The sequence below is a fragment of the Barbatula barbatula genome (assembly GCF_947034865.1).
Source record: "Barbatula barbatula genome assembly, chromosome: 13".
Taxonomy (NCBI): Eukaryota; Metazoa; Chordata; class Actinopteri; order Cypriniformes; family Nemacheilidae; genus Barbatula; species Barbatula barbatula.
The window spans coordinates 1,168,474-1,194,299 of record NC_136776.1 but is presented as its reverse complement, the minus strand read 5'-3'; the positions used below and the strand labels follow the sequence as shown (position 1 = coordinate 1,194,299).

Below are 25,826 nucleotides of genomic sequence, written 5' to 3'. Positions count from 1 at the left end.
ACTGTTTTATTCACCTGCCTCACTACCTGTCACTGTTTTATTCACCTGCCTCGCTACATGTCACTGTTTTATTCACCTGTCACTGTTTTATTCACCTGCCTCGCTACCTGTCACTGTTTTATTCACCTGCCTCACTACCTGTCACTGTTTTATTCACCTGCCTCACTGCCTGTCACTGTTTTATTCACCTGCCTCACTACCTGTCACTGTTTTATTCACCTGCCTCGCTACATGTCACTGTTTTATTCACCTGTCACTGCTTTATTCACCTGCTTCACTACCTGTCACTGTTTTATTCACCTGCCTCACTGACTGTCACTGTTTTATTCACCTGCCTCACTGCCTGTCACTGTTTTATTCACCTGCCTCACTGCCTGTCACTGTTTTATTCACCTGCCTCACTACCTGTCACTGTTTTATTCACCTGCCTCACTGACTGTCACTGTTTTATTCACCTGCCTCACTGCCTGTCACTGTTTTATTCACCTGCCTCACTACCTGTCACTGTTTTATTCACCTGCCTCACTGACTGTCACTGTTTTATTCACCTGCCTCGCTACCTGTCACTGTTTTATTCACCTGCCTCACTACCTGTCACTGTTTTATTCACCTGTCACTGTTTTATTCACCTGTCACTGTTTTATTCACCTGCCTCACTGCCTGTCACTGTTTTATTCACCTGCCTCACTACCTGTCACTGTTTTATTCACCTGCCTCACTGACTGTCACTGTTTCATTCACCTGCCTCACTACCTGTCACTGTTTTATTCACCTGCCTCACTACCTGTCACTGTTTTATTCACCTGTCACTGTTTTATTCACCTGCCTCGCTACCTGTCACTGTTTTATTCACCTGTCACTGTTTTATTCACCTGCCTCGCTACCTGTCACTGTTTTATTCACCTGTCACTGTTTTATTCACCTGCCTCACTACCTGTCACTGTTTTATTCACCTGCCTCGCTACCTGTCACTGTTTTATTCACTTGCCTCACTGCCTGTCACTGTTTTATTCACCTGCCTCTCTACCTGTCACTGTTTTATTCACCTGCCTCACTGCCTGTCACTGTTTTATTCACCTGCATCACTGCCTGTCACTGTTTTATTCACCTGTCACTGTTTTATTCACCTGCCTCACTGCCTGTCACTGTTTTATTCACCTGCCTCACTGACTGTCACTGTTTTATTCACTTGCCTCACTGCCTGTCACTGTTTTATTCACCTGCCTCACTGCCTGTCACTGTTTTATTCACCTGCCTCACTGCCTGTCACTGTTTTATTCACCTGCCTCACTGCCTGTCACTGGTTTATTCACCTGCCTCACTGCCTGTCACTGTTTTATTCACCTGCCTCACTGCCTGTCACTGTTTTATTCACCTGCCTCACTGCCTGTCACTGTTTTATTCACCTGCCTCACTGACTGTCACTGTTTTATTCACCTGCCTCACTGCCTGTCACTATTTTATTCACCTGTCACTGTTTTATTCACCTGCCTCACTGGCTGTCACTGTTTTATTCACCTGCCTCACTGCCTGTCACTGTTTTATTCACCTGCCTCACCGACTGTCACTGTTTTATTCACTGTTTTATTCACCTGCCTCACTACCTGTCACAGTTTTATTCACCTGCCTCACTACCTGTCACTGTTTTATTCACCTGCCTCACTGCCTGTCACTGTTTTATTCACCTGCCTCACTGCCTGTCACTGTTTTATTCACCTGCCTCACTGCCTGTCACTGTTTTATTCACCTGCCTCACTGCCTGTCACTGTTTCATTCACCTGCCTCACTGCCTGTCACTGTTTTATTCACCTGCCTCACTGCCTGTCACTGTTTTATTCACCTGCCTCACTGCCTGTCACTGTTTTATTCACCTGCCTCACTGCCTGTCACTGTTTTATTCACCTGCCTCACTACCTGTCACTGTTTTATTCACCTGCCTCACTGACTGTCACTGTTTTATTCACCTGCCTCGCTACCTGTCACTGTTTTATTCACCTGTCACTGTTTTATTCACCTGCCTCGCTACCTGTCACTGTTTTATTCACCTGTCACTGTTTTATTCACCTGCCTCACTGCCTGTCACTGTTTTATTCACCTGCCTCACTACCTGTCACTGTTTTATTCACCTGCCTCACTGACTGTCACTGTTTCATTCACCTGCCTCACTACCTGTCACTGTTTTATTCACCTGCCTCACTACCTGTCACTGTTTTATTCACCTGTCACTGTTTTATTCACCTGCCTCGCTACCTGTCACTGTTTTATTCACCTGTCACTGTTTTATTCACCTGACTCACTACCTGTCACTGTTTTATTCACCTGCCTCACTACCTGTCACTGTTTTATTCACCTGCCTCGCTACCTGTCACTGTTTTATTCACCTGTCACTGTTTTATTCACCTGCCTCGCTACCTGTCACTGTTTTATTCACCTGCCTCACTACCTGTCACTGTTTTATTCACCTGCCTCGCTACCTGTCACTGTTTTATTCACTTGCCTCACTGCCTGTCACTGTTTTATTCACCTGCCTCTCTACCTGTCACTGTTTTATTCACCTGCCTCACTGCCTGTCACTGTTTTATTCACCTGCATCACTGCCTGTCACTGTTTTATTCACCTGTCACTGTTTTATTCACCTGCCTCACTGCCTGTCACTGTTTTATTCACCTGCCTCACTGCCTGTCACTATTTTATTCACCTGTCACTGTTTTATTCACCTGCCTCACTGGCTGTCACTGTTTTATTCACCTGCCTCACTGCCTGTCACTGTTTTATTCACCTGCCTCACCGACTGTCACTGTTTTATTCACTGTTTTATTCACCTGCCTCACTACCTGTCACAGTTTTATTCACCTGCCTCACTACCTGTCACTGTTTTATTCACCTGCCTCACTGCCTGTCACTGTTTTATTCACCTGCCTCACTGCCTGTCACTGTTTTATTCACCTGCCTCACTGCCTGTCACTGTTTTATTCACCTGCCTCACTGCCTGTCACTGTTTCATTCACCTGCCTCACTGCCTGTCACTGTTTTATTCACCTGCCTCACTGCCTGTCACTGTTTTATTCACCTGCCTCACTGCCTGTCACTGTTTTATTCACCTGCCTCACTGCCTGTCACTGTTTTATTCACCTGCCTCACTACCTGTCACTGTTTTATTCACCTGCCTCACTGACTGTCACTGTTTTATTCACCTGCCTCGCTACCTGTCACTGTTTTATTCACCTGTCACTGTTTTATTCACCTGCCTCGCTACCTGTCACTGTTTTATTCACCTGTCACTGTTTTATTCACCTGCCTCACTGCCTGTCACTGTTTTATTCACCTGCCTCACTACCTGTCACTGTTTTATTCACCTGCCTCACTGACTGTCACTGTTTCATTCACCTGCCTCACTACCTGTCACTGTTTTATTCACCTGCCTCACTACCTGTCACTGTTTTATTCACCTGTCACTGTTTTATTCACCTGCCTCGCTACCTGTCACTGTTTTATTCACCTGTCACTGTTTTATTCACCTGACTCACTACCTGTCACTGTTTTATTCACCTGCCTCACTACCTGTCACTGTTTTATTCACCTGCCTCGCTACCTGTCACTGTTTTATTCACCTGTCACTGTTTTATTCACCTGCCTCGCTACCTGTCACTGTTTTATTCACCTGCCTCACTACCTGTCACTGTTTTATTCACCTGCCTCGCTACCTGTCACTGTTTTATTCACTTGCCTCACTGCCTGTCACTGTTTTATTCACCTGCCTCTCTACCTGTCACTGTTTTATTCACCTGCCTCACTGCCTGTCACTGTTTTATTCACCTGCATCACTGCCTGTCACTGTTTTATTCACCTGTCACTGTTTTATTCACCTGCCTCACTGCCTGTCACTGTTTTATTCACCTGCCTCACTGACTGTCACTGTTTTATTCACTTGCCTCACTGCCTGTCACTGTTTTATTCACCTGCCTCACTGCCTGTCACTGTTTTATTCACCTGCTTCACTGCCTGTCACTGTTTTATTCACCTTTCTCACTGCCTGTCACTGTTTTATTCACCTGCCTCACTGCCTGTCACTGTTTTATTCACCTGCCTCACTGCCTGTCACTGTTTTATTCACCTGCCTCACCGCCTGTCACTGTTTTATTCACCTGCCTCACTGCCTGTCACTATTTTATTCACCTGTCACTGTTTTATTCATCTGCCTCACTGCCTGTCACTGTTTTATTCACCTGCCTCACTGCCTGTCACTGTTTTATTCACCTGCCTCACCGACTGTCACTGTTTTATTCACCTGCCTCACTGCCTGTCACTGTTTTATTCATCTGCCTCACTGCCTGTCACTGTTTTATTCACCTGCCTCACTGCCTGTCACTGTTTCATTCACCTGCCTCACTGCCTGTCACTGTTTTATTCACCTGCCTCACTGCCTGTCACTGTTTTATTCACCTGCCTCACCGACTGTCACTGTTTTATTCATCTGCCTCACCGCCTGTCACTGTTTTATTCACCTGCCTCACTGCCTGTCACTGTTTTATTCACCTGCCTCACTACCTGTCACTGTTTTATTCACCTGCCTCACTACCTGTCACTGTTTTATTCACCTGCCTCACTACCTGTCACAGTTTTATTCACCTGCCTCACTACCTGTCACTGTTTTATTCACCTGCCTCACTGCCTGTCACTGTTTTATTCACCTGCCTCACTGCCTGTCACTGTTTTATTCACCTGCCTCACTGCCTGTCACTGTTTCATTCACCTGCCTCACTGCCTGTCACTGTTTTATTCACCTGCCTCACTGCCTGTCACTGTTTTATTCACCTGCCTCGCTACCTGTCACTGTTTTATTCACCTGCCTCACTGCCTGTCACTGTTTTATTCACCTGCCTCGCTACCTGTCACTGTTTTATTCACCTGTCACTGTTTTATTCACCTGCCTCACTACCTGTCACTGTTTTATTCACCTGCCTCACTGACTGTCACTGTTCTATTCACCTGCCTCACTGCCTGTCACTGTTTTATTCACCTGCCTCACTGCCTGTCACTATTTTATTCACCTGTCACTGTTTTATTCATCTGCCTCACTGCCTGTCACTGTTTTATTCACCTGCCTCACTACCTGTCACTGTTTCATTCACCTGCCTCACTGCCTGTCACTGTTTTATTCACCTGCCTCACTGCCTGTCACTGTTTTATTCACCTGCCTCACCGACTGTCACTGTTTTATTCATCTGCCTCACTGCCTGTCACTGTTTTATTCACCTGCCTCACTGCCTGTCACTGTTTTATTCACCTGCCTCACTACCTGTCACTGTTTTATTCACCTGCCTCACTGCCTGTCACTGTTTTATTCACCTGCCTCACTGCCTGTCACTGTTTTATTCACCTGCCTCACTGCCTGTCACTGTTTTATTCACCTGCCTCACTGCCTGTCACTGTTTTATTCACCTGCCTCACCGACTGTCACTGTTTTATTCACCTGCCTCACTGCCTGTCACTGTTTTATTCACCTGCCTCACCGTCTGTCACTGTTTTATTCACCTGCCTCACTACCTGTCACTGTTTCATTCACCTGTCATTCTGCCTGTAAAAGTTTGAAAGATTCTGAACTTCTATAATCTACAGGTTAATATTTTATTTACAAAAAAAGTTTGCAAAATCCTTACCCAATTGTAAATACTATTAAAAACTGTTATAGCAAAATGTTATGTAACTTGTAGCATCTTTCATATACTGTAGGCTACATGTCATTGTTAATGAGGGTATGCTGCCCTCGTACTGCGTCACCAGCAGGCAGAATTAGACAGCTAGATAACACTTTGACAAAGCTCCAAATAAATCCAAGGACTGATTGAATTTGTTTATTCTTTGTCTTTTTGTCTTTTTTGTCTTTTTTGTGTAAAACTGTAAAAGAATTCAGAAAATACATATAAGTTTTACATTACGATACAAATGAAATACAAGTCAGCTATGTTGCTAACCACATAGCTTCAGCACATACAGATCGCTAGGAATAGCGTTTACAACATGACCAACGAGAGCTAGCATAACTTAGCTAACTAAAGTATGCACAAACATATATCTAAGTTACAGAAGTAAGAAAACTAAAGAGATATGACGAGGAATATTACTCTAACACAAATCATCTACTTACAGACAAATAATGTCCAAAGCTCAAACGTAAAATGGAAAATAGCTGGCACCGTGTTCATCTGTGTAAACTCGTGGTCGACTGAAACGTGAATCAGGAAGTTAACAGGAAGTAGTACTTAATTACTAAACAGTTACCTCAAAAGACCAGAAGGTGGCAGCATACACAAAGGAATGAGAAATAAGGTAATCACATACAAAATAGGATGCATTCTTATGGAAGGCAGAACACTCCCCGCTTGGTATAATATTATTATGCCACTATATAACATTAAAACTCAACTTAAACATGAGTGACAAACTAAATTTTCTATTTCACTCAGAGAGAAGAACGACTATTTCTGAGATAGGCCTCAAAAGCACTTTAGCAGTCCCTCCTTTAACTATTTTGACCTCCACTTTCCGGATCCTCTTGACACCGCTTGGCAGAGTGTTGACAACCACTCCCACAGGCCATTCGTTTCTGTGGGCTTGGCTGTCCTTCAGCAGGACAACGTCGCCGGTCTTGACATTAGGCCTTTCATCAGTCCACTTTCGGCGGCCTTGCAGTGTTGACAAGTAGTCCCTCCTCCATCTCTTCCAAAAGGTGTTTGCAAGGCACTGGACATGTTTCCATTGCTTCTCGTGTAGATCAGCCATTTGGAAGTTTCCGGAGGGGGCTGCGACATTACTCATCTTTTGGGTAAGCAGCATCGCAGGAGTGAGCACTGTAGGCATATCGGGATCAGAGGACACAGGCACCAGGGGCCTGGCGTTCATGATTGCCATCACTTCGGCCATGAGGGTGCTCAGGACCTCGTGTGTGAGGCGGGTGTGCCCAGTCTGAAGCAGCATGGCATCCAGGATGCGTCTGGCGACGCCGATAAGCCTTTCCCATGAGCCCCCCATATGTGAGGAGTGTGGCGGGTTGAAAACCCAAGAGCACTCCTTGCTTTGAAGGTAGGCTGTTATGGTTGTGTCTTCCGTGTTAATGCCCAGTTCTTTGCAGGCTCCCACAAAGTTAGTCCCTCTGTCAGAACGGAGAAGTCTGGCAGGGCCACGGATTGCAAAAAATCTTCTGAGCGCATTGATGAAGCTGTCAGTTGTCATGGATTCAATGAGCTCGAAGTGGACAGCTCTGGTTGCCATGCAAGTGAATATCACTGCCCAGCGCTTACTGTCTGCACTTCCTCCTCTTGTTCTCCGTGTCATGATGGCCCAAGGCCCGAAGACATCAAGGCCTACGTTGGTGAACGGAGGCTCGGGTGTGAGTCTGTCAGCAGGTAAGTCTGCCATCTTCTGATCCTGTAGCCACCCACGCAGCTTGCGGCAGGTCACGCACCTGTGGATGACGGACGACACCAGACGCTTACCGCCAAGGATCCAGTAGCCTGCTGCTCTGACAGCTCCCTCTGTTATGTGTCGCCCCTGATGTACCACCTGCTCATGGTAAAATCTCACCAGGAGTGTGGCGATGTAGTGGGTGCGTGGAATAAGCAGTGGGTGCTTTTCTTCACGGGACAGGTCTGGGGCGGATGTTATGCGACCGCCAACCCGAAGCAGGCCGTCTCCATCAGTCACTGGATTAAGCTTTTTGAGTGGGCTTTGGTTAGGAATTGTCTTACCCTCTTTTAGGCATTTCAGTTCGTTTTCAAAGACCTCATGCTGAACAGCGCGAATTATCACACACTTTGCCTGTGACAGTTCGCTTGTGGTGAGTGTGTCTTTGAAATGCCTCCAGCCTCTGCATTTTGCGCTGACTGGATTTCCCTTGAAAGACGCAGCAACGTGGATGAGTCTGGCTGTAGCATTGCAGAGGTTTCTCCAGCTTGAAAACCTTTCAAAACGCTCTGAGCCTAGCTGAGCGTCCGAGGCCCTGGTGGACAGAGCGGTGACCTCAGGTCGAATGTCAGAGTCTGCATCTGGCTCCACCAGGGTGAAGATGTGGGGCTCCCAGGATTCCTCTGTGTTGCTGCGTGTCAGGAAACTGGGGCCAGAGAGCCAACTGCTTTGCTGTAGCTGTGCTGCAGGCATGTACCTTGTCGCATGGTCCGCAGGATTCCGGTCCGTGGGGACGTAGGACCACTGGTCTGGATGAGTGGATCGTCTTATGCGGTTCACCCTGTTGGACACATACACATAAAATCTTCTGGACGAGTTATGGACATACCCAAGTACGATTTTACTGTCTGTGAAGAATCTGACATCGTCCACATGGATGTCCATCTCATCTCGGATCAGCTCATACATTTGAACAGCGAGCACGGCTGCACAAAGTTCGAGGCGGGGAATGGTGTGTGCAGGCCGGGGAGCCAGCTTGGACTTCCCCATGATGAAACCCATGTGTGCTTTGCCATCAGCGTCGATTGCTCTCAGGTAAGCCACAGCCCCTATCGCCACTGTCGACGCGTCAGAGAAAATGCAGAGTTCTCTCCTCTGTGTTGAAGACAGTAGGACGGGTATATAACACCTCTTTATTTGCAGGTCTTCCAGAGCTTTGAGTGAATCTCTCCACGTGTTCCACTCTGTCTCTTTCCCGGGGTCGAGTGGAGTGTCCCACCCCTGCTCTGTTGAGAGTTCCCGTACTAATGCTTTTCCCTGCATAATTATGGGAGCAACGAAACCCAGGGGGTCGTATAGACTGTTCACGGTGGACAGGATACCTCTCCGTGTGTATGGCTTCGTCTCCCGGGACACCAGGAATGTGAAGCTGTCTGTTTCCAGGTTCCAGGAGAGGCCCAGGCTTCGCTGGAGGGGAAGAGGATCTACGCCGAGTTCCACATCTTTCAAGTCTTTGGCACGGTCTTCCTCAGGTAGGGCTTCCATTACCTGTTCACTGTTTGATGCCACTTTATGTAGCCTCAGGTTAGACTCTGCCAGCATCTTTCTGGTTCTCGTGAGGAGGTCGATTGCCAGCTCAGGTGAGGCAACAGAAGTCAGCCCATCATCTACATAAAACTGACGCTCCACGAACTGTCTTGCATCAGAGCCGTATTCTGCTTCACCTTTCTCGGCAGCACGTCTCATGCAGTATATGGCGATGGCGGGTGATGGGGTGTTTCCAAATACGTGGACTTTCATCCTGTACTCCACCACGTTCTTGTCAAAGTCATTGTCCTCATACCAGAGGTAGCGGAGGTAGTCTCTATGATCGCTTCTGACCACAAAGCAGTAAAACATTTGCTGCACATCTGCTGTAACAGCTACTGGCTCTTTGCGGAACCTCAGAAGCACTCCCAACAGCTTGTTGTTCAAGTCTGGGCCGCTGAGGAGTACATCATTCAGGGATACGCCTTCACATTCAGCGCTAGAGTCAAATACTACTCTTATTTGACCCGGCTTCTTTGGGTGGTAAACACCAAAGGAGGGGAGGTACCAGTGTTCTTTACCTGCCTCCAGAGCTGGCGCCTGCTCGGCTTGGTCGTTGTTCATCATTTTCTGTATGAACTCTGTGTAGTGGCTTTTCATTTCTGGCTTTTTCTCCAGGGTCTTTATGAGCGATCCAAAGCGTTTGACTGCTTGTTCCCTGTTGCTTGGAAGGGGTCGTCGTGGCGACCGGAACGGCAGGGGTGCTACCCAGCTGTGGTCGTCGTCCTGGAAGACCTCTCTGTCCATGATGGTCAGGAACGCTTTGTCATCCACTGACAACGCTGTCTTGTTGTCGTCTCTGGAGCTCTCAAACACAGAAAGGCTGAGGCTGTCTGTGCTCGTTGCCCAGCCTGTGTCTTCTTCACGGGTGTGTGAGAGAGGGTTGTGTCGCTGCGATGTGCTGCTGTGGCCTTCCTTTACCTGGATGTTGTTTGGACAGGGATGGAGGAAGGATGTTCTTCCGTTATGCAGCACATTGGCTTTGTACACGTTGACTTCGGCTGGTTTGTGGGCTGCCCCAGACAGACGACACCCACGATGACCCAGCCCAGGTCCAGCCGTTGCGCATAAGGAGCGTTGTGTGGCCCGTTGATTTGCTCACGCACCTTGTGAACTCTGAGGATGTCTCTTCCCAGGAGCATGAGGATGGGGGTGTCTGGGTCCACAGCTGGAATCTTGTTCGCCACAGGCTGTAGGTGAGGGTGGCGCTTACGACATCAGGAGACGGGATTTCAGATCTATCATCCGGCACCATGTCACACTCGATTAGTGTGGGGAGAGGGAGTTGCAGTTTCCCATCCATAGATTCAAGCATGAAGGAACCTTACTGGCTTTGATGCCGAAGAGGCTGAAGAACTCTGACTTTGCGAGTGACTTGTTACTCTGTTCATCCAGCACTGCATACATCTTGACAGCTTTGTCTTTTCTCCCAGCAGGATAGACATTAATCAGGCAGATCTTAGCACATGAGCGTGGGCTGTCTGCATTGCCGCATATCTCTGTGCACTTGGATGTAACTGTGGGTGCGTCTTCATCTGGCTTCCCGCTTTCCTCCTTCTCCGTGTGAGCTCTCTCGCTGGATGTAGGAGGGCCTGGGTGTAGAGCCGTGATGTGCCTCTCACTGTTGCACTCATCACATTTGATTGATGCTTTGCAGTCTTTCGCTATATGCTGAGTTGACCCACAGCACTTAAAGCAGATGCGGTTGTCTTTCAGGTAAGCCTTACGTTCTTCAATAGGTTTGGATCTAAAGTTCCTACACTTTTTGAGTGGGTGAGGCTTCCTGTGTATCGGGCACTCGCGGTCTGGTCCACTCGTTCTCTTCTCCACAGAGCCGTCACCTTCAGTGTACTTGGGTGTGACATCGGTCTTGTGCACACTTACTGGGGCTTTGTGGCTGTGCCTCGTGGCTTTTTCTGCTTTCTGTGGCACGTTGCTGTTGGAGGTGGCGATGGCGAAGCTTGGGTCATTCCTCACTTTGGCCTGTCGCCGGACGAATTGAGAGAAGAGAGAGAATGGAGGGAAGGCTACTCCATGCTCTTCTTTGAACTTGGATCCCATGGTTATCCACCTCTCTTGCAGGCTATAGGGTAGCTTTTCTGCGATCGGATTCACGCCGCGAGCTGTATCTAGACAGGCGAGGCCTGGTAGGTATCCTTCTTCTTTGGCACACTCCAGTTCAAGGAGGATATCACCGAGTTCTCTGAGTTTGGCATTGTCCTTGTTGGTTAGCTTGGGAAACTCTTCTATCTTTTTAAAGAGTGCGTGTTCTACGGCTTCTGGTGTCCCATAGCATTCCTCCACACGTTGCCACACCATGCGGAGGCCTGCAGCAGGATTAAGGACATGCACTGAGCGGATTCTCTGCGCTTGCTCTGCTGAGTCTGCACCTAGCCACTTTACCAGCAGGTCCAGTTCTTCCCTAGGTGTCAGATTCAAGTCCTGGGTGGCACTGAGGAAGGATGCTTTCCATGACCAGTAGTGTTCAGGACGGTCATCGAACTGTAGGAGACCGGAGCTCACCAGGTCTCGCCGCATGAGGTACCTGGCGAGGTCTTGTGCTGGCTGTGCCTCGGGGGAGTATCTGTTGTTCGGACTGGGAGTTGGATGAGGCGGCTGCGGGCAAGACTTGAATGGAGATGGTTCACTTAGCTGTTCTTTCTTTATGTTGTTGACTCTCGGCATTGGGTTCGTGCGAGCAGCTGCTCCAGTGTGTCGATGGTGTTGTCTGTAGGCATCCAGTGGCGCATGCGTTGGCGGCGGTGGTTCTCTGCCGAACATCGCTGAGTGCTGCTGGACGTAGTTGCCTGTACGTTCATAGGCACTGAAAGGCTTACTTGGGACGTATGGCTCGTAGCGCTTCTCCCCGCTTTCAATCTCCTCATCCTCATATGCTGCAGCTGCTGCTTCGGCGGCAGCGGCCATCTTCTGGCTCATGAGAACGTGGAGACTGGCTTCGAGTTCAGCTTTCTGCCTCATCACGCTTGCTTTTTTTTCAGCGAAAGTCACCTGGGCTTGTGCTGCTTTTGACTTGGCATGTGCTCTGGCAGCCGCTGACGATATTGCTGATCCACCGGACCTTCTGGATATCTGAGACCGGGAGTCAGGTGTTCGGAAAGGCTCTAACCTCTCGGTTGCCTCATGACCGTCTTTGGGTAGCTCTAGGGGTGCTGCGCCATGTGCCTGTTCGGCGGCATCCACCTCCAGTCTGTCCATGTGTAGCGACATCTTCCTGGGCTATCTTCTTGAGTTTGAACTCGCTGCGCTGTTGTCTTTTTACTATGCTGCCCTCGTACTGCGTCACCAGCAGGCAGAACTAGACAGCTAGATAACACTTTGACAAAGCTCCAAATAAATCCAAGGACTGATTGAATTTGTTTATTCTTTGTCTTTTTTGTCTTTTTTGTGTAAAACTGTAAAAGAATTCAGAAAATACATATAAGTTTTACATTACGATACAAATGAAATACAAGTCAGCTATGTTGCTAACCACATAGCTTCAGCACATACAGATCGCTAGGAATAGCGTTTACAACATGACCAACGAGAGCTAGCATAACTTAGCTAACTAAAGTATGCACAAACATATATCTAAGTTACAGAAGTAAGAAAACTAAAGAGATATGACGAGGAATATTACTCTAACACAAATCATCTACTTACAGACAAATAATGTCCAAAGCTCAAACGTAAAATGGAAAATAGCTGGCACCGTGTTCATCTGTGTAAACTCGTGGTCGACTGAAACGTGAATCAGGAAGTTAACAGGAAGTAGTACTTAATTACTAAACAGTTACCTCAAAAGACCAGAAGGTGGCAGCATACACAAAGGAATGAGAAATAAGGTAATCACTTACAAAATAGGATGCATTCTTATGGAAGGCAGAACAGAGGGTGTTAAAGTTGGATCTAGGGGTGGGCGGTATGGTAAAAATAATAATATCACGTTTTTTTCAGGATAATACACGATTCACGATTTTATCACGATTCTTTTTCGTGTTGCGTTTTAAGACTATTTTGCAAATTACTGAGCCGCAATACAAGCAACTTATATCTCCATTTAAAAAATATAGCCATACAAGGTAACAAAACATAAAAGGGAAAAACATTTAAGTAGCATATTTTAATCAAGTGTATATTTAATGGAAGTGCAATTGTGCAAAGTAAGAACACTCAACAGGACTTGTATTCCAATCAGACTTCTCATCACAAAATGAACATTATTTGAAAAAACAAAATCAAACATTGGCAATGTAAATTTTGAACTTTGTGTTCCATCTTGTCGCGGCATCCGGAATACAGCCGTGGAATGGCCGTGGCAGAAAAATATTTGCGGCTGGGAATCTCGTAACGCGGATCTACGACTTTGAGCAGTCTTTTGAAGTCCTCATTTTCAACAGATTTTATGGGGATCGTATCCTTGGCCAGGTAAAATGTCACCGCATCAGTTACATCTTTCCAGCGCTTACTTGTCCTGTCATACGGAGTTCCCTTCTCGAATACCTCCTCCGTTAGAGTTGTCTGTTTAAGCCGTGTAACGTTAGCACTAGCCTCTGGCTGCTGCGTGGATGTTCCTGATGGACTCGCGTGGGGTCTCTTAACAATTTGACTGTCAGCATATTCTTTAGGGTGTTTTCTCTTGAGGTGGTTAAAAAGATTAGTTGTGTTGCCGTCGGACGTGCGAATCTTATCATTGCAACATTTGCAAATAACTTGTTTGCGCCGTGTCAGTTTTGGAAAATCCAAACCATTTCCATATTACCGATGTTGAATTTCTTTTAGGGATCAACTCCTCTGTGTTTTCATCCATCGTCCCTTTGTTGTTAAATCTCACGAGCAAGTAGTTTATGATCCTGTTAACACGCTGACATCTAGCGCGCCGCGCATCACATGTTGTTACGTAGCTGAAAGAAAAGCCATAGATCTGCATCTAATAGAATGTGCACTGGAGCGCGATTCTACGATATTTCCAAAAAAGTGAATCGTGGAGACATTTGAATCGTTCACGATTAAATATCGTCATATCGCACACCCCTAGTTGGATCTATTACACCTTAATGTTTAACTGTCCTTGGTGAGTGAAAATGTCTCTCATCGATTATTGTGTTAACTTCACAGACCTCTATAATTCAATGTCATCATGAGGAGGGGTGTTTGTCTCTCAGTGGGGGGTTTGGGGGCTGATTGATGTGAATTTTCTGGGGTGAGATACATTTAGATTCTGCTTGTTATCTGATCTGTTAAAACAGGCCTTTATTTTATACTCTGCTTAACTGCTTCCTCTCATTACATTACTTATGTTGGATTGATTTGTAGTATTTAATAGTACAAATTAATGCTCTAAATGCTATGGCTTTGTGAACTGTAAAATATTTCTTCTGTCAATAAAGAACTAAGAAACTCAAGTTGTCTTACACTCAGAAAGTTTGCACTGAACACATATTATATATATTGCTTTGTACATCTGATCATTACCTTATTAAAAAATGTGTAGAGAAACAGTTTAAGATTCTATACATCAAAACTTTATGTATTTCATGTTTAACAAATTAGAAAACTAAACGTAAAATGTTCCCTAAATATCAATGTATATTTTTTTAAAGAATAAATAATGAATTACACAAACGGTAAGGATAGTTTCATTAGTGATACATTCATGCTTTGTTGCACAAACAAACGCATCTTAATACCTGGGACCCGTTTCAATAAGGAGGTTCAAATAAAATATGAACTCTGAGTTGATTTACTCAGATAATCTCTACTCTGAGTTTTCTGTTTCAGAACAGCTGGTTTCAATCAGTTCAATCCACTCTGAGTAAGTTCACTCTAGGTTACATGTGATCATCGCGGCTTTAAAAAGACATCATCAATTGAGCGAAGATAACACGATTCACCATGGCAACGGCACGTGACAAAAAGCGCTCCGTTTATTTCTCGCCAATAGAATAGGAGGCACTGTATATATATATAAACATATACACGCATATATACCTACGATTTTTGTCATGTAGGTGCAATCCTTCTGCAATAAACAGAACATGGCAGCAGCTAAAAATTTAATATATAAACATCATTCAGTCCGGTGAGTTTAAATGCTCTTGCTAGTAGGATGCCTGACTGGGAAATGTTTGATATATTGATTGGATTTGATTCAATTTATTGTCATTACACACATACAAGTACAGTGCAACGAAATGTATTTTTAGAAGAAGATAAAGCATAACATGGGGGAGGTGAGGAGAAAAACATGTACACAGTACACCATAGACAAGACTTGCAACAGGGATAAGTAATCCAGTTCCGACAAGCAGCCATCTGATCCTGCTGCCATGGTGGCGCCGTATAGAGACCCGCTTGTCAGGCTGGCGGGTCAAAGTGACGGAGGCGATGGATCTGGGAATGGGTGACCACCCTCGAGTGCCGCCGATGTTTGTGTTTGTGTGTGAGCGTCTGTGTGATAGTCTGTGCAGGTGTTTCAGTAGAATGGGGGAGGGACGCAAGAGCATCTCTCCGTACTGCTCCACTCAGGGTTGAATTCCAGCACCAGCCTTGGCCAAGGCTGATACGGGGGAGTCGAAAAAGATAAGATTGATTGTTTAGTCTTGGGGCGAGCAACTGCATTCCATTTCCACGGCTACTCTCTTTGTCCATTTTGGTCTCCAACAATATCAATTTTCCTTTGCAAAGTCGTGAGCTTCTCCGTGATAGAATCCATATTGCGGTTATTAGTCTCATTTCCAGAGCCGACCGCTCTTCCCACGACTTATGAAGTCATTTTTAATAATTCATTATTTCATCATTTGTTTAATTTTTCACTATTAAGGATTTTGTAAGTAATTAGAGTTACGTTAAGTTCTTGCCCCCAACCAAAAAGAGTTCAATTAAATGTGTAATGCAACAAATGTTTTTGAACATCAAATAAGCACATAAAACCAATTTCAGTAAGATTATGTGACACAAAAGACTGTAGTAATGATCAACGGAAATGTTGCTTTGCATCTCTTGTATATTTGATTCACAGGAAGAAGTTTTTTGAGTTTCGCAGGCGATCAAGACTGTTGTTACTGCTGTACATCAGTTACAGCATCAGAATATCATTTGTCTATTCGGCATATTCGATTTGCTGTATACTTGGAGGATGGAGGCATCAGTAAGTAATCTCTGAAAATTCATTTAATTTCCAAGAACAAATACAAAATATGTAATCTTATTACAAAATTAAAAACATGTTTTTGGCATTGTAGGCAAGTTTACCATACCTTGCAATTGCCCAGAGCGGAAATGTGGAAAAAGGAGCCATTGGCATTGTCCTAAATGTGCCAAAATAGTTAATAGAGCTCCAGATTTTAAATCCCACTTACAAAATCATGGTAAATTATTGAAAACCATTTAAATGATTTATTTTGGTGCTGACAAATTTGTAAGTAACCCGCACATTTCAAATTGTTGCCACAACAGGACTGACAGTGACAGCAAAACCTTCTGGTGAGTTCACTAACAAATGTAACTCAACCAATCAACAGATTGAAAATAGTTCCTTTTACCTAAAATGATAATAACCACAGTGGAATCTGTCATCTTTTTCTCAGATGAGAAAGAACCCTGTGAACAGACTGATCATTTACATCAGGAGCAACAAGGATAAAGAATGTGCCAGAACTGTGGCATTCATTTCAGCAGCATGTCAAACTTAAGATGACATGAAAGAGAGCAGAACTCTGGACAGGAACCAATGATGTGCATTGACCCAAAGAATGGACTTTATGTTACAAGCAAACATGCCCATGGTCTTAGACTTCCCGTACACGTACAGAAGTGTTTACTAGCACAGCACTATGATTGTGAAATGGATGAGTGTAGGGATTTTATGGGCATAGCAGCCCAGAGTGGAAACCCTGGTAAGGAATGACACCACCTTGAGAGGACCAGGAATGCACTTCCCTATATTTCACCACCAGCAGAATCACACAGTAATGCCATAAACGAGATGGTAGAAAAAGGACTTGTTTGTAATTCCAGACAAGAAGACTGTATGGCACTATTTAAACGTGCTCAGTCGGAGGAAGTAGACTGTGTGTTCCCTATATTCTGGGGAGAACAGATTTCTTCTGACAGAAACAAATTCTTCTCAGTGTTCAGCGGACAGAAGGACAATTGGTGTAAGTTTGGAAGGACAGTATCAACCTATGATTCAAAGTTGGGTAAATGGCACTGCCAGTGCTTCGGATGCAAAAACAGGAACAGTTGTGTCCATAGATACATATCTATGTGGTGGTTGTTCCAAGAACATGCAGCGGAAGAGGATATAGAGGATATAGAGGGCAATGACAGTGAAGCAGTGGAAATTCATCCTCACCAAGAATATACCCAAAGCAATGTCATCACTGCAACAAACTACTTGTGGGAACTTCCTCTGGAATGAAGTCAAACGGAGATGCCCATTCCAGTGACATTTGAGCCGGCAGAACTGTGTTGTCCTTACTGTCCTGGGCCTTGTCCACCTGAACTTACAACATTTGTCATAACAACAAAAGCAACAGTATATGGGATATTTTCACAGAACTTTTCAGTGTTTACAGAAGTCACTTTTTTACTGATTAAAATACAATTATTTACTTGATGTGTTTCTGTCCAGTTTGCAGAAATGTGGTTCGTTTTCAACACTCCAGTTCTGGCTTTCACAATTATAACAACAGAATCATTCTGACCATACCCTTGTGTTCACTTTTGACAACTGGTCTTTCAGTAAGTACATTCAAATGGATAATATGCTTTACAAAAGTACACTTTCAAAAACTGTTGTGTGTTTCTGTCAACACTGTGTGTAGTTAAGCACAACATCATTTGTGTTACTTGTTACTAGATTTATTTAACACACATTCAACATGAAACTAAACATATTTGCCCGGTTCCACAGACAAGGTTTAAGGCTAATCCCAGATATAACTGAAAATAACTCACCTTAAAACATCTTAAAGTATGTCAGCGCCATTGTTTTAAACGCACACCAATAATGTTTTTTACGACATTTTTATAAAAGTATCCTAAATATCATAATTTAACTAAGGCTAGTCCGGATTTAAATTAAGCCCTGTCTGTGAAACCGGGCCATTGTGTTAAAATAGCATAACACAAAAATGTGTTATTCATGAAATAATCCTTTTTAAAGTGTAAGAACATTACAAGAACTCATTCTTTCTTTATTTTACTTTCAGAACCACATTGCTCTGCGCACAATTGCATCACATTCTGAATGTACAGTTCCGGATCAAATGCTGACATAATAAACCGGCTTATATAAGGATCTGTTTGTGAAGCTTAAAAAGGCTGGAGGTAAGAGGACCTTTTATTTCATGGCATGCAAATGATTTGAAGCAGAGCGGCCCTTTTAGGGCTAAATATGACCTTTTTACCACTAAAGAATCTTGTCCTGAGATATGAAGAATAAGAGAGAAACATGAGACAACGAACAGACAGGAATGTGACAAACATCTTGTAGTAAGACTTGTAGTGAAATGTAATTTACTAAAATATGACTTTAGCTCGGTTTTCATGATGAAGTAATATGACGTTATGTGGGGTATACAGTATACATGTATATGCTTCAAATAAAGCATATTCCCAAGTAACATATAACCTCTAAACGAATTGAGCCTTTATAACTGTTAAAGAACCTTCAAAGAAAAATAACACAAAAATATTATTTGTTAAATCTTAATCAATATTATTTGTGTTTTGCACTTATCTTGTTTCATAAAGTAATTAGTGATATTCTGTTAATATAGGTGGAGTGCTCCACATGGGGTGCACTCATGGCGTTGTGTATTACACGTCACCTTTATGGTGGCAAGAGTCGGCTCGGGATCACGGAGATGCTCTGTTGAGTTTTAAACCCCTCCCACAGTGTACATATCTGACATCGCAGGACGTGTCAAACATATCAAGATGAAGAGAAGACTCGCCCATTATCAATCTGCAGAGGACAGACTTTCTAGCTTCGCATTCTATGATGGGTTTCATCAGAAGAACCAGAAACGACCCGAGGAGAGACTGCGAAGTCTGAAACTGGCTTCCCTAGTGAACAAGTTAATGGAGAACTGTTCTCTAGTCAGTATTCACTGTGCCAAATGAAAGACACACACTATATGTTTTCACTACGCCTGTACTTTCATCTACACAATGAGAGGAAAATGCATTCAGCAGAAAACATGCACTTAGGAATAGATGGCAAACTGTTTTATGGTCAAAAAGGTAAGAATGTGAATGGTTTCATTCTTTTTTCAACAGTGGAGTAATTTGAAGTAAGCTGTTCATAGACTAAAACATAAATATGTATAAATGGTTACAGAGACACACAAAAGACCGATGGAAACACCGGGCACACCACAAGGCCAAATGGATGCAAAAGTGAACAGTACATCAGAGACGGGGGGGAATGTTCCCAGTTGATCCATCCAACAAGGTAATGTGTATCACACCATTCCAACCATTCCAACGAGATCAAGTAGAAGTGTAATGCTAACATAGTTTTAATACAAATCTCCAAACTTTACGCTGTACAGAGGAGAGAAGACGACACTGTTGCCAGAATTTCTCCCTTTGCCATTTTGTCTCTCCGGGATCTGAAAACTATTCTTCCCCCACATCTCCTGACTGAAAGCAGCAATGCCCTGGCTAACCGACAATGTGAGCATTATATGTTCTAAAGCTTTTATGTAATATTGTTATCTATAAAAGTTATATCTTTAAAGTTAAATGTATCACCTCACATAGAAGTTGCTGTATACAGATTTTACATTATTTTCCTTTAAAGGTTGTAAATTGCCGCATTGAACAAATTGCACTACAGGCCAATGGTGTAAGTTATCTGTAATCTTTTGTGTTTGGTATTTAAAGACAAAACTATTTATAAGTATTGTGGAGTTTTACATTTCTTGTATTTTCAGGTTTTGGCTTTGGACACGACACGTTTATATTGTGGTACAGGGACTGTGGGGTAAAAGGAGAAACGACTTCAGGTATTATATACATTAAGACTAATAGTCACAATAGCATTACTGAATGATTGTTGTTTCCTTAGAATGATTCAAATCTACAGAAAACCCTTTTACCGAGGGTGATGGGATTAAAAGATAACCCAGAGTTGGGACGTCACTTCATTCTATGGGTTAGTAACACACAATGTGATAATAGAACACTGTTTATATTCAATCTTTGTACTTTGTACAAAAATTACTCATTATTATTGTTTCTATTAATGTTATTTATTATACAGGTTTTTGTTATTGTTGAAATTCGAGTGTACGACAGCACCAGCCGGTATAAGACCATTTCAGCAGAGGACATGGACATTTTAAAGTATTATTGAATTTTCTGACTTTAGTTTAATTAGTTTGTGTAAATTGTGGTCAAACAATAAAATTAATTTATTTAATACGTTTTTAATATGTTTTTTGCTCTTAATGATGTGCTTTTTTAGAAATGCATTTAGAAACGTTGACAAATTGGATGGCTGGACTGTGTCCAGTCTGAACCGATGGAGGAGAGATGATGGAAGGAACTCTGGGCTTTTGTTATGCACAGTAAGTTTTATATTTTTGTTCGTAAATATTAAGTAAATATATATTTACTTATAATTTAGCTTTATGTTTATTAAAACATTGTTATAGATGGAAGCAGAACATATTCAAATGAATAATGAAAGCCCGCACAGCAACAGGCTTTACCATGCCTCATGTATGGTGAGAAGACTGCAACCTCAGGTAATAAGAGGATGAAGAAGTTAGTATTAAGTGTGTAAGGGTTTATTTAAGATGCTTTTGTTTCCATGCCAAAAATATACATTTCTTTTTAAGATTTTCTTCGCGAGGTTGATGGAACAAAAGAGAAAAACAGTGTTGAATCAAAGAGTGCAGCACAAAACAGTTGTATGGCCCAGGAAGCAGAAGTTTGCCTTTACCAAACAATTCATTCAAAGTAAGTGATGACGATGCTATTTTGATATGTTGTATAATAGTTACACTCATTTTTATTATTGTTAAACTGTCTTTAGAGAAATGCATCCACGTGTCAACACACTGAACTGGATTCAGTGCGACCATTGCTGGCATCACACAGAAGAAACAGCATTCAGCTGTGGCTGTGAAACCAGTCATGTGTATACCTTGGAGAAGAATGTAAAGGACTTGTTTTTAATGTTTTATTTCTACAGGACACTGGCACTCTTGAAGGACGGCTTAATGGTCCCATCTTGTAATAGATGATAAGATCTTGGTAAATATTTATAAATACGTAGGACACAATTTGAATAACAATATCTTAAGGCTGGAATACATTACACAACTTGTCAAATCTGAACAGATAAAAAAAACTAGACATCACACTAGCAGACTTTTAGAAGTTTTGCACAGAAAACAATATGTAATAAAATAAGCCGACTGGCGCAGACTTTCTGCAACAAATCGTTACAAACATTATTTGTAAGTATGTAGGATGTACATGGTTCTTTGTATTAGCATCTATCGTACTGTTGCTCTTTTATAACATATCGCTTATTGCTCCCTGATTCTTTGGATAAAAGCATCTGCTGAATGACTAAATGTAAGAATGTAGGATATTTACTGTGTTTTTCATGGACTTGTTATTAGTCATAAATAACATAATAAAAACAACACTTCTTAAGTTAAAGTAATACCACATACTGTTTCTTAACTATTAAAATCTTTCACCTGTAACTTGCAACACTCACATTCCAGGAATTACACGACGGCTTGAGGAATGAAACTATAATGTCCAACAGAATGTTTTTATTTTTACATCCGACATTTGCCCCCAAGCTAAAGATGAAGAAAATCAGGTAACACTTCTGTTTTTATTATTTGCCTTTTGATACCCTTTCTACAATGACATTTTTGTGCATTTTCTATATTAATAATGTTTTACATGTTGGCAGACTTCAAATATAGAGTACATGTTAGCAGACTAATATATGTATAATTATGGAAATGATTGCTGTTTAACAGACAGAGGCAATAATAGAAAGAATCTATGAAGTCACACAACTGGCTAGAGATTCCATGGAGAAAACATCCTACATACTGGATGTTATGACCCCTGAGGTAAACATAATGATACTTTTAACACTTCTACACAATAAATAGGAAAGTGGCATTTAATGCACTTTGCACAATTTAAAGCTGCACAATGTTTTTCTAAAAACCCTCATTAATCTCCACAAGACTGAGGGCTTTCACAGGTACCAGGCAGAAATGGCATTACAGTCAAACATTTCTTTGGAGTAAGTCTTCCTTTTCTGTTGTTATTCCTTTCTGGCTAACATACGTTTTTATCAAATGCTTATTTAAGTGAAATATTTGGCTTTTACAGGGTGCAATGTACTAATCCACCATGGTTCTAAACCAGGGGTGGGCAAACTTTTTGACTCGCGGGCCACAATGGGTTCTAAAAAGCCGGGCCAGGAGCATTTGGAGGGAGTGTTTGGGCCGGATATACTAAAGCATTAAATGTAGTGTGTGCAAACCTCATAGCACAGTAAGAACACTACAACCCAATTTATTAACTGTCTTTCAAATGTGAAAAATAGCCCTTATCAGTTAATAAATTTGTCTCAAGGAATATGCAAGATATGGCATTTACATACTATTTCGCAGATACTGGGAGGAGGAAATGTAAATAGATTAAAATAACATACGCACTGTGATTTATCAAGATTGCGTCTGTTTTTAATAAGTTTCAATCGAAGGTGCAAAGTTAAAGAAATCCACATTTATTGAAAAATGGAATCACTTTCAACATTCAAAACATATTATTACACAACGAAATACTCAAGCTCAATAATATCTACTTGTGTTAAACTCCGCAAAATCATGGATGGATTGTCCTGACCGCGCGCTCTACAAACTCGCCACGGACGCCCTCGCCTTCACGCGCAAACAGTACACGTGTATCGTTGCCAAGCACACAGACATAGGCTGTATTAAATATCCTACCTGCAGCTGAAAATTTAAATTAAGAGCGATGTGCGGCGTGTTAATTAAGCTACTGTACCGCTGCTGTGCGTAAATGCGCATTGCTCTTAATTAAAAGACGCACTTCCAAACTTTCCATATGCATTTTTTCATCACACAGCAGAAAAACTCACCATTTCAGTGGGAACAGTGTTGTTGGTCTCCCTTTTTTGCCAGTGCATCAAAGTCTGGAGTTAGTTTTGTTGTGGCAATTCTCAGGACAGATCTGAGGTGTTGGTCAGTTAACTTGGATCTGTGATGGGCTTTGTTGATTTTCATGACGCTAAACGTCTGCTCACACACGTAGGTCGAGCCAAACAACACCAGCATCTTCTGCGCAGTCCTCAGGAGGTTTGGAAACGCGGTCTCGTTAAGTGAAGCGTAAAAGTCATTCAGTTTAAGAGACTTGAACTTCTCCTTTGAGATGGAGTCAGACTGAAGATCGATCAGTTCCAATTGCAGCTCCTGCGGTGCTGATTCACAGGACACTAGTTGAAGTGACTTGTCAATTTTTTCAAAATCACAGAACCGACAGCAAAATTCTCTGTGCAGATCGTCCAGTGATTTGCAGTATTTCTTCGCATTTCGGGCGGCCTCTTTCTGCACGGCTAGTGTGGGGAAATGTGCGAAAGATTTGTTTGACATTTGCCTGGAGAATAAAACCAGCTTGGATTTGAAGGCTCTCACATTTGTGTACATGTCGTGCGCAAACTGATCTTTCCCCTGTAGCTTCACGTTCAGCTCGTTCATGTGTGAAAATATGTCCACAGCAAACGCAAAGTCACAAAGCCAGTTTGTGTCGCTCAGCTCAGGGAATTCTTCGGATTTCCCCATTAAATTAAAAAATGAGCGAATCTCGTCTTTGAGCTCCCAGACTCGTTGAAACACTTTCCCCAAACTTAACCAGCGGACGCGAGAGTGGTAAAGTAGGTCCTGGTGATCCGCATTAGTTTCTTCCAGGAACGTAATGAACTGACGATGATTAAGTCCCCTTGCTCGTATGAAGTTAACAAGTTTTACAACTGGATCCACGACGTGATTAAGCTGCAATACAGACTTACACAGAGACTCCTGATGAATGATGCAGTGAAGTAAAATAACATCCTGGTCAGGGTTTTCTTCTTTCACTTTATCCTGGATTCTTTTCAGCAGCCTGATGTTTTTTCCAGTTAAATTTGGCGATCCATCCGTGGTGACATTAGCAAGTTTACTCCAAGGTAGCTTCATTCTCTCGATGACAGCAGACACCAGTTCATATAAGTCCTCTCCTTGCGTTTTCCCTTTCAGTGATTCCATGCTCAAAAGCTCCTCCGTTATCTCAAAACTGTCGTTAATCCCTCGGATAAAAATTAGGAGCTGAGCAGTGACTTTTATGTCGTTAATTTCATCCAGTGCTAGTGAATATAACTTAAAGGACTCCGCCTTTTTGTTTAACTCGCTGACTATATCTTCGTCAATCAGTTCCACGCGGCGAGTCACTGTCCTGCGTGCTAAACTGATTTTTTCAAACTTGGCTTTGCTCTCCGGACACAAGAGACCTGCTGTCTCTACCATGCACTCTTTCAAAAACTCGCCTTCGGAGAAAGGCTTGCTAGCCTTTGCTAATTTGAATGCCAGCAAATAACTTGCCTTGGTACTTGACTCTTGAATTGCAGTTTGTCGGTGAAAAAAGTTCTGTTGACTCTGTAAATTAGCTGCCAACCTCTGAGCAGTAGCCGCCCGTTCTTGTGTTGACTGCTTGCTAGCATAGTTTGCATGCTTCGTGGCAAGCTTCGCGCTGCCGTGCTCCTGGGTCGAGGTGGGGTGGCTGCCGTCCAGGAGGGAGCCAAGGCCCGTTCGCCGTGGGCCGAGCCTGCTGCCAGCCGCCATGATGGGGAGGAGCAGGGAACGGAGGACCAGCTGCCCTCAGCTGGAGGGCCATCGCCGGCCGCCAGGGGGCGGAGGAGGATCGAGCCGTCCACCGAGCGTCTAGTACCATCGCATGGCACCGCGAGGAAGAGTTTCTCGGCTGGCTGAGGACTGAGCGACAGCTTGTCAGGGACCCGGACAATTTTTTTTCTTTTCCTCTCTCCCCTCTCTCGTCCCTGTCGCTCCCCTCTCTCGTCCCTGTCTCCGTTCTTTCGTCTCGCCGGTGCATACACCCAGGCGCCGCGGACTCCGAGACTGGCTCCCCGGGGGGGGGAGTAGGTACAGTCTCGGTGGTGCCCCCCGGCCTGTAAGGGGTGATGGGGGTATGTAGTGAGGAAGGCGGGACGAGAGCCGTGACGCGGGGCCGGTGGCGTGAGTGATCAGTGCAAGCAGCTGTGCGCGCACCGGTCCCGCATCTTATCACGGAGGAGATTGGGAGCTTAAAAGGATGTTCGGCAGGACTGTTGACGAGAGAGGACCGGGCCCGGACATATGTTTAGTTTGTGTGTATGTTTTATGGCCGGCAGTCGACCGTGAGGTGGCTGTCGGTCAGTTACTTCCGTGTGTATTGTTTATTTAATTAAAGTTTTATTGTTCAAATGTTCGCCGGTTCCCGCCTCCTTCCTTCCCTTCGATGGATCTTTATTACAGTACTCTTTGAAAACCGCAACAGCTTCTTGGCATATCAGACATACAGTCGTTGATCGGACTTCAGTGAAGAAGTATTTTGTTGTCCACTCCTTATTAAACACTCGGCATTCACTGTCCACTTTCCTTCTCTTTGGTCCGCTCATTTTCACAGAAGGGCTTAATGGTGACGGGAAACAAAGTGAAAATTAAAGTGAAATAAAGAGAAATACGCGCCACTCCAACAACGGTCAATGTGTTTTGAGTGCGCCA

General features: G+C 43.6%; 1 protein-coding gene across 1 annotated transcript; it reads right to left on the bottom strand.

Moving 5' to 3' along the window:
* Positions 1–23,156: 23,156 nt before the first annotated feature.
* LOC306902451 (general transcription factor II-I repeat domain-containing protein 2A-like) lies at positions 23,157–24,572 on the bottom strand (the record flags this gene model as incomplete). The annotated part of the gene is made up of 1 exon (XM_079471014.1): positions 23,157–24,572. One exon carries the CDS (start codon positions 24,570–24,572, stop codon positions 23,157–23,159), a length of 1,416 nt encoding a protein of 471 aa, XP_079327140.1.
* Between the last annotated feature and the right edge of the window lie 1,254 nt (positions 24,573–25,826).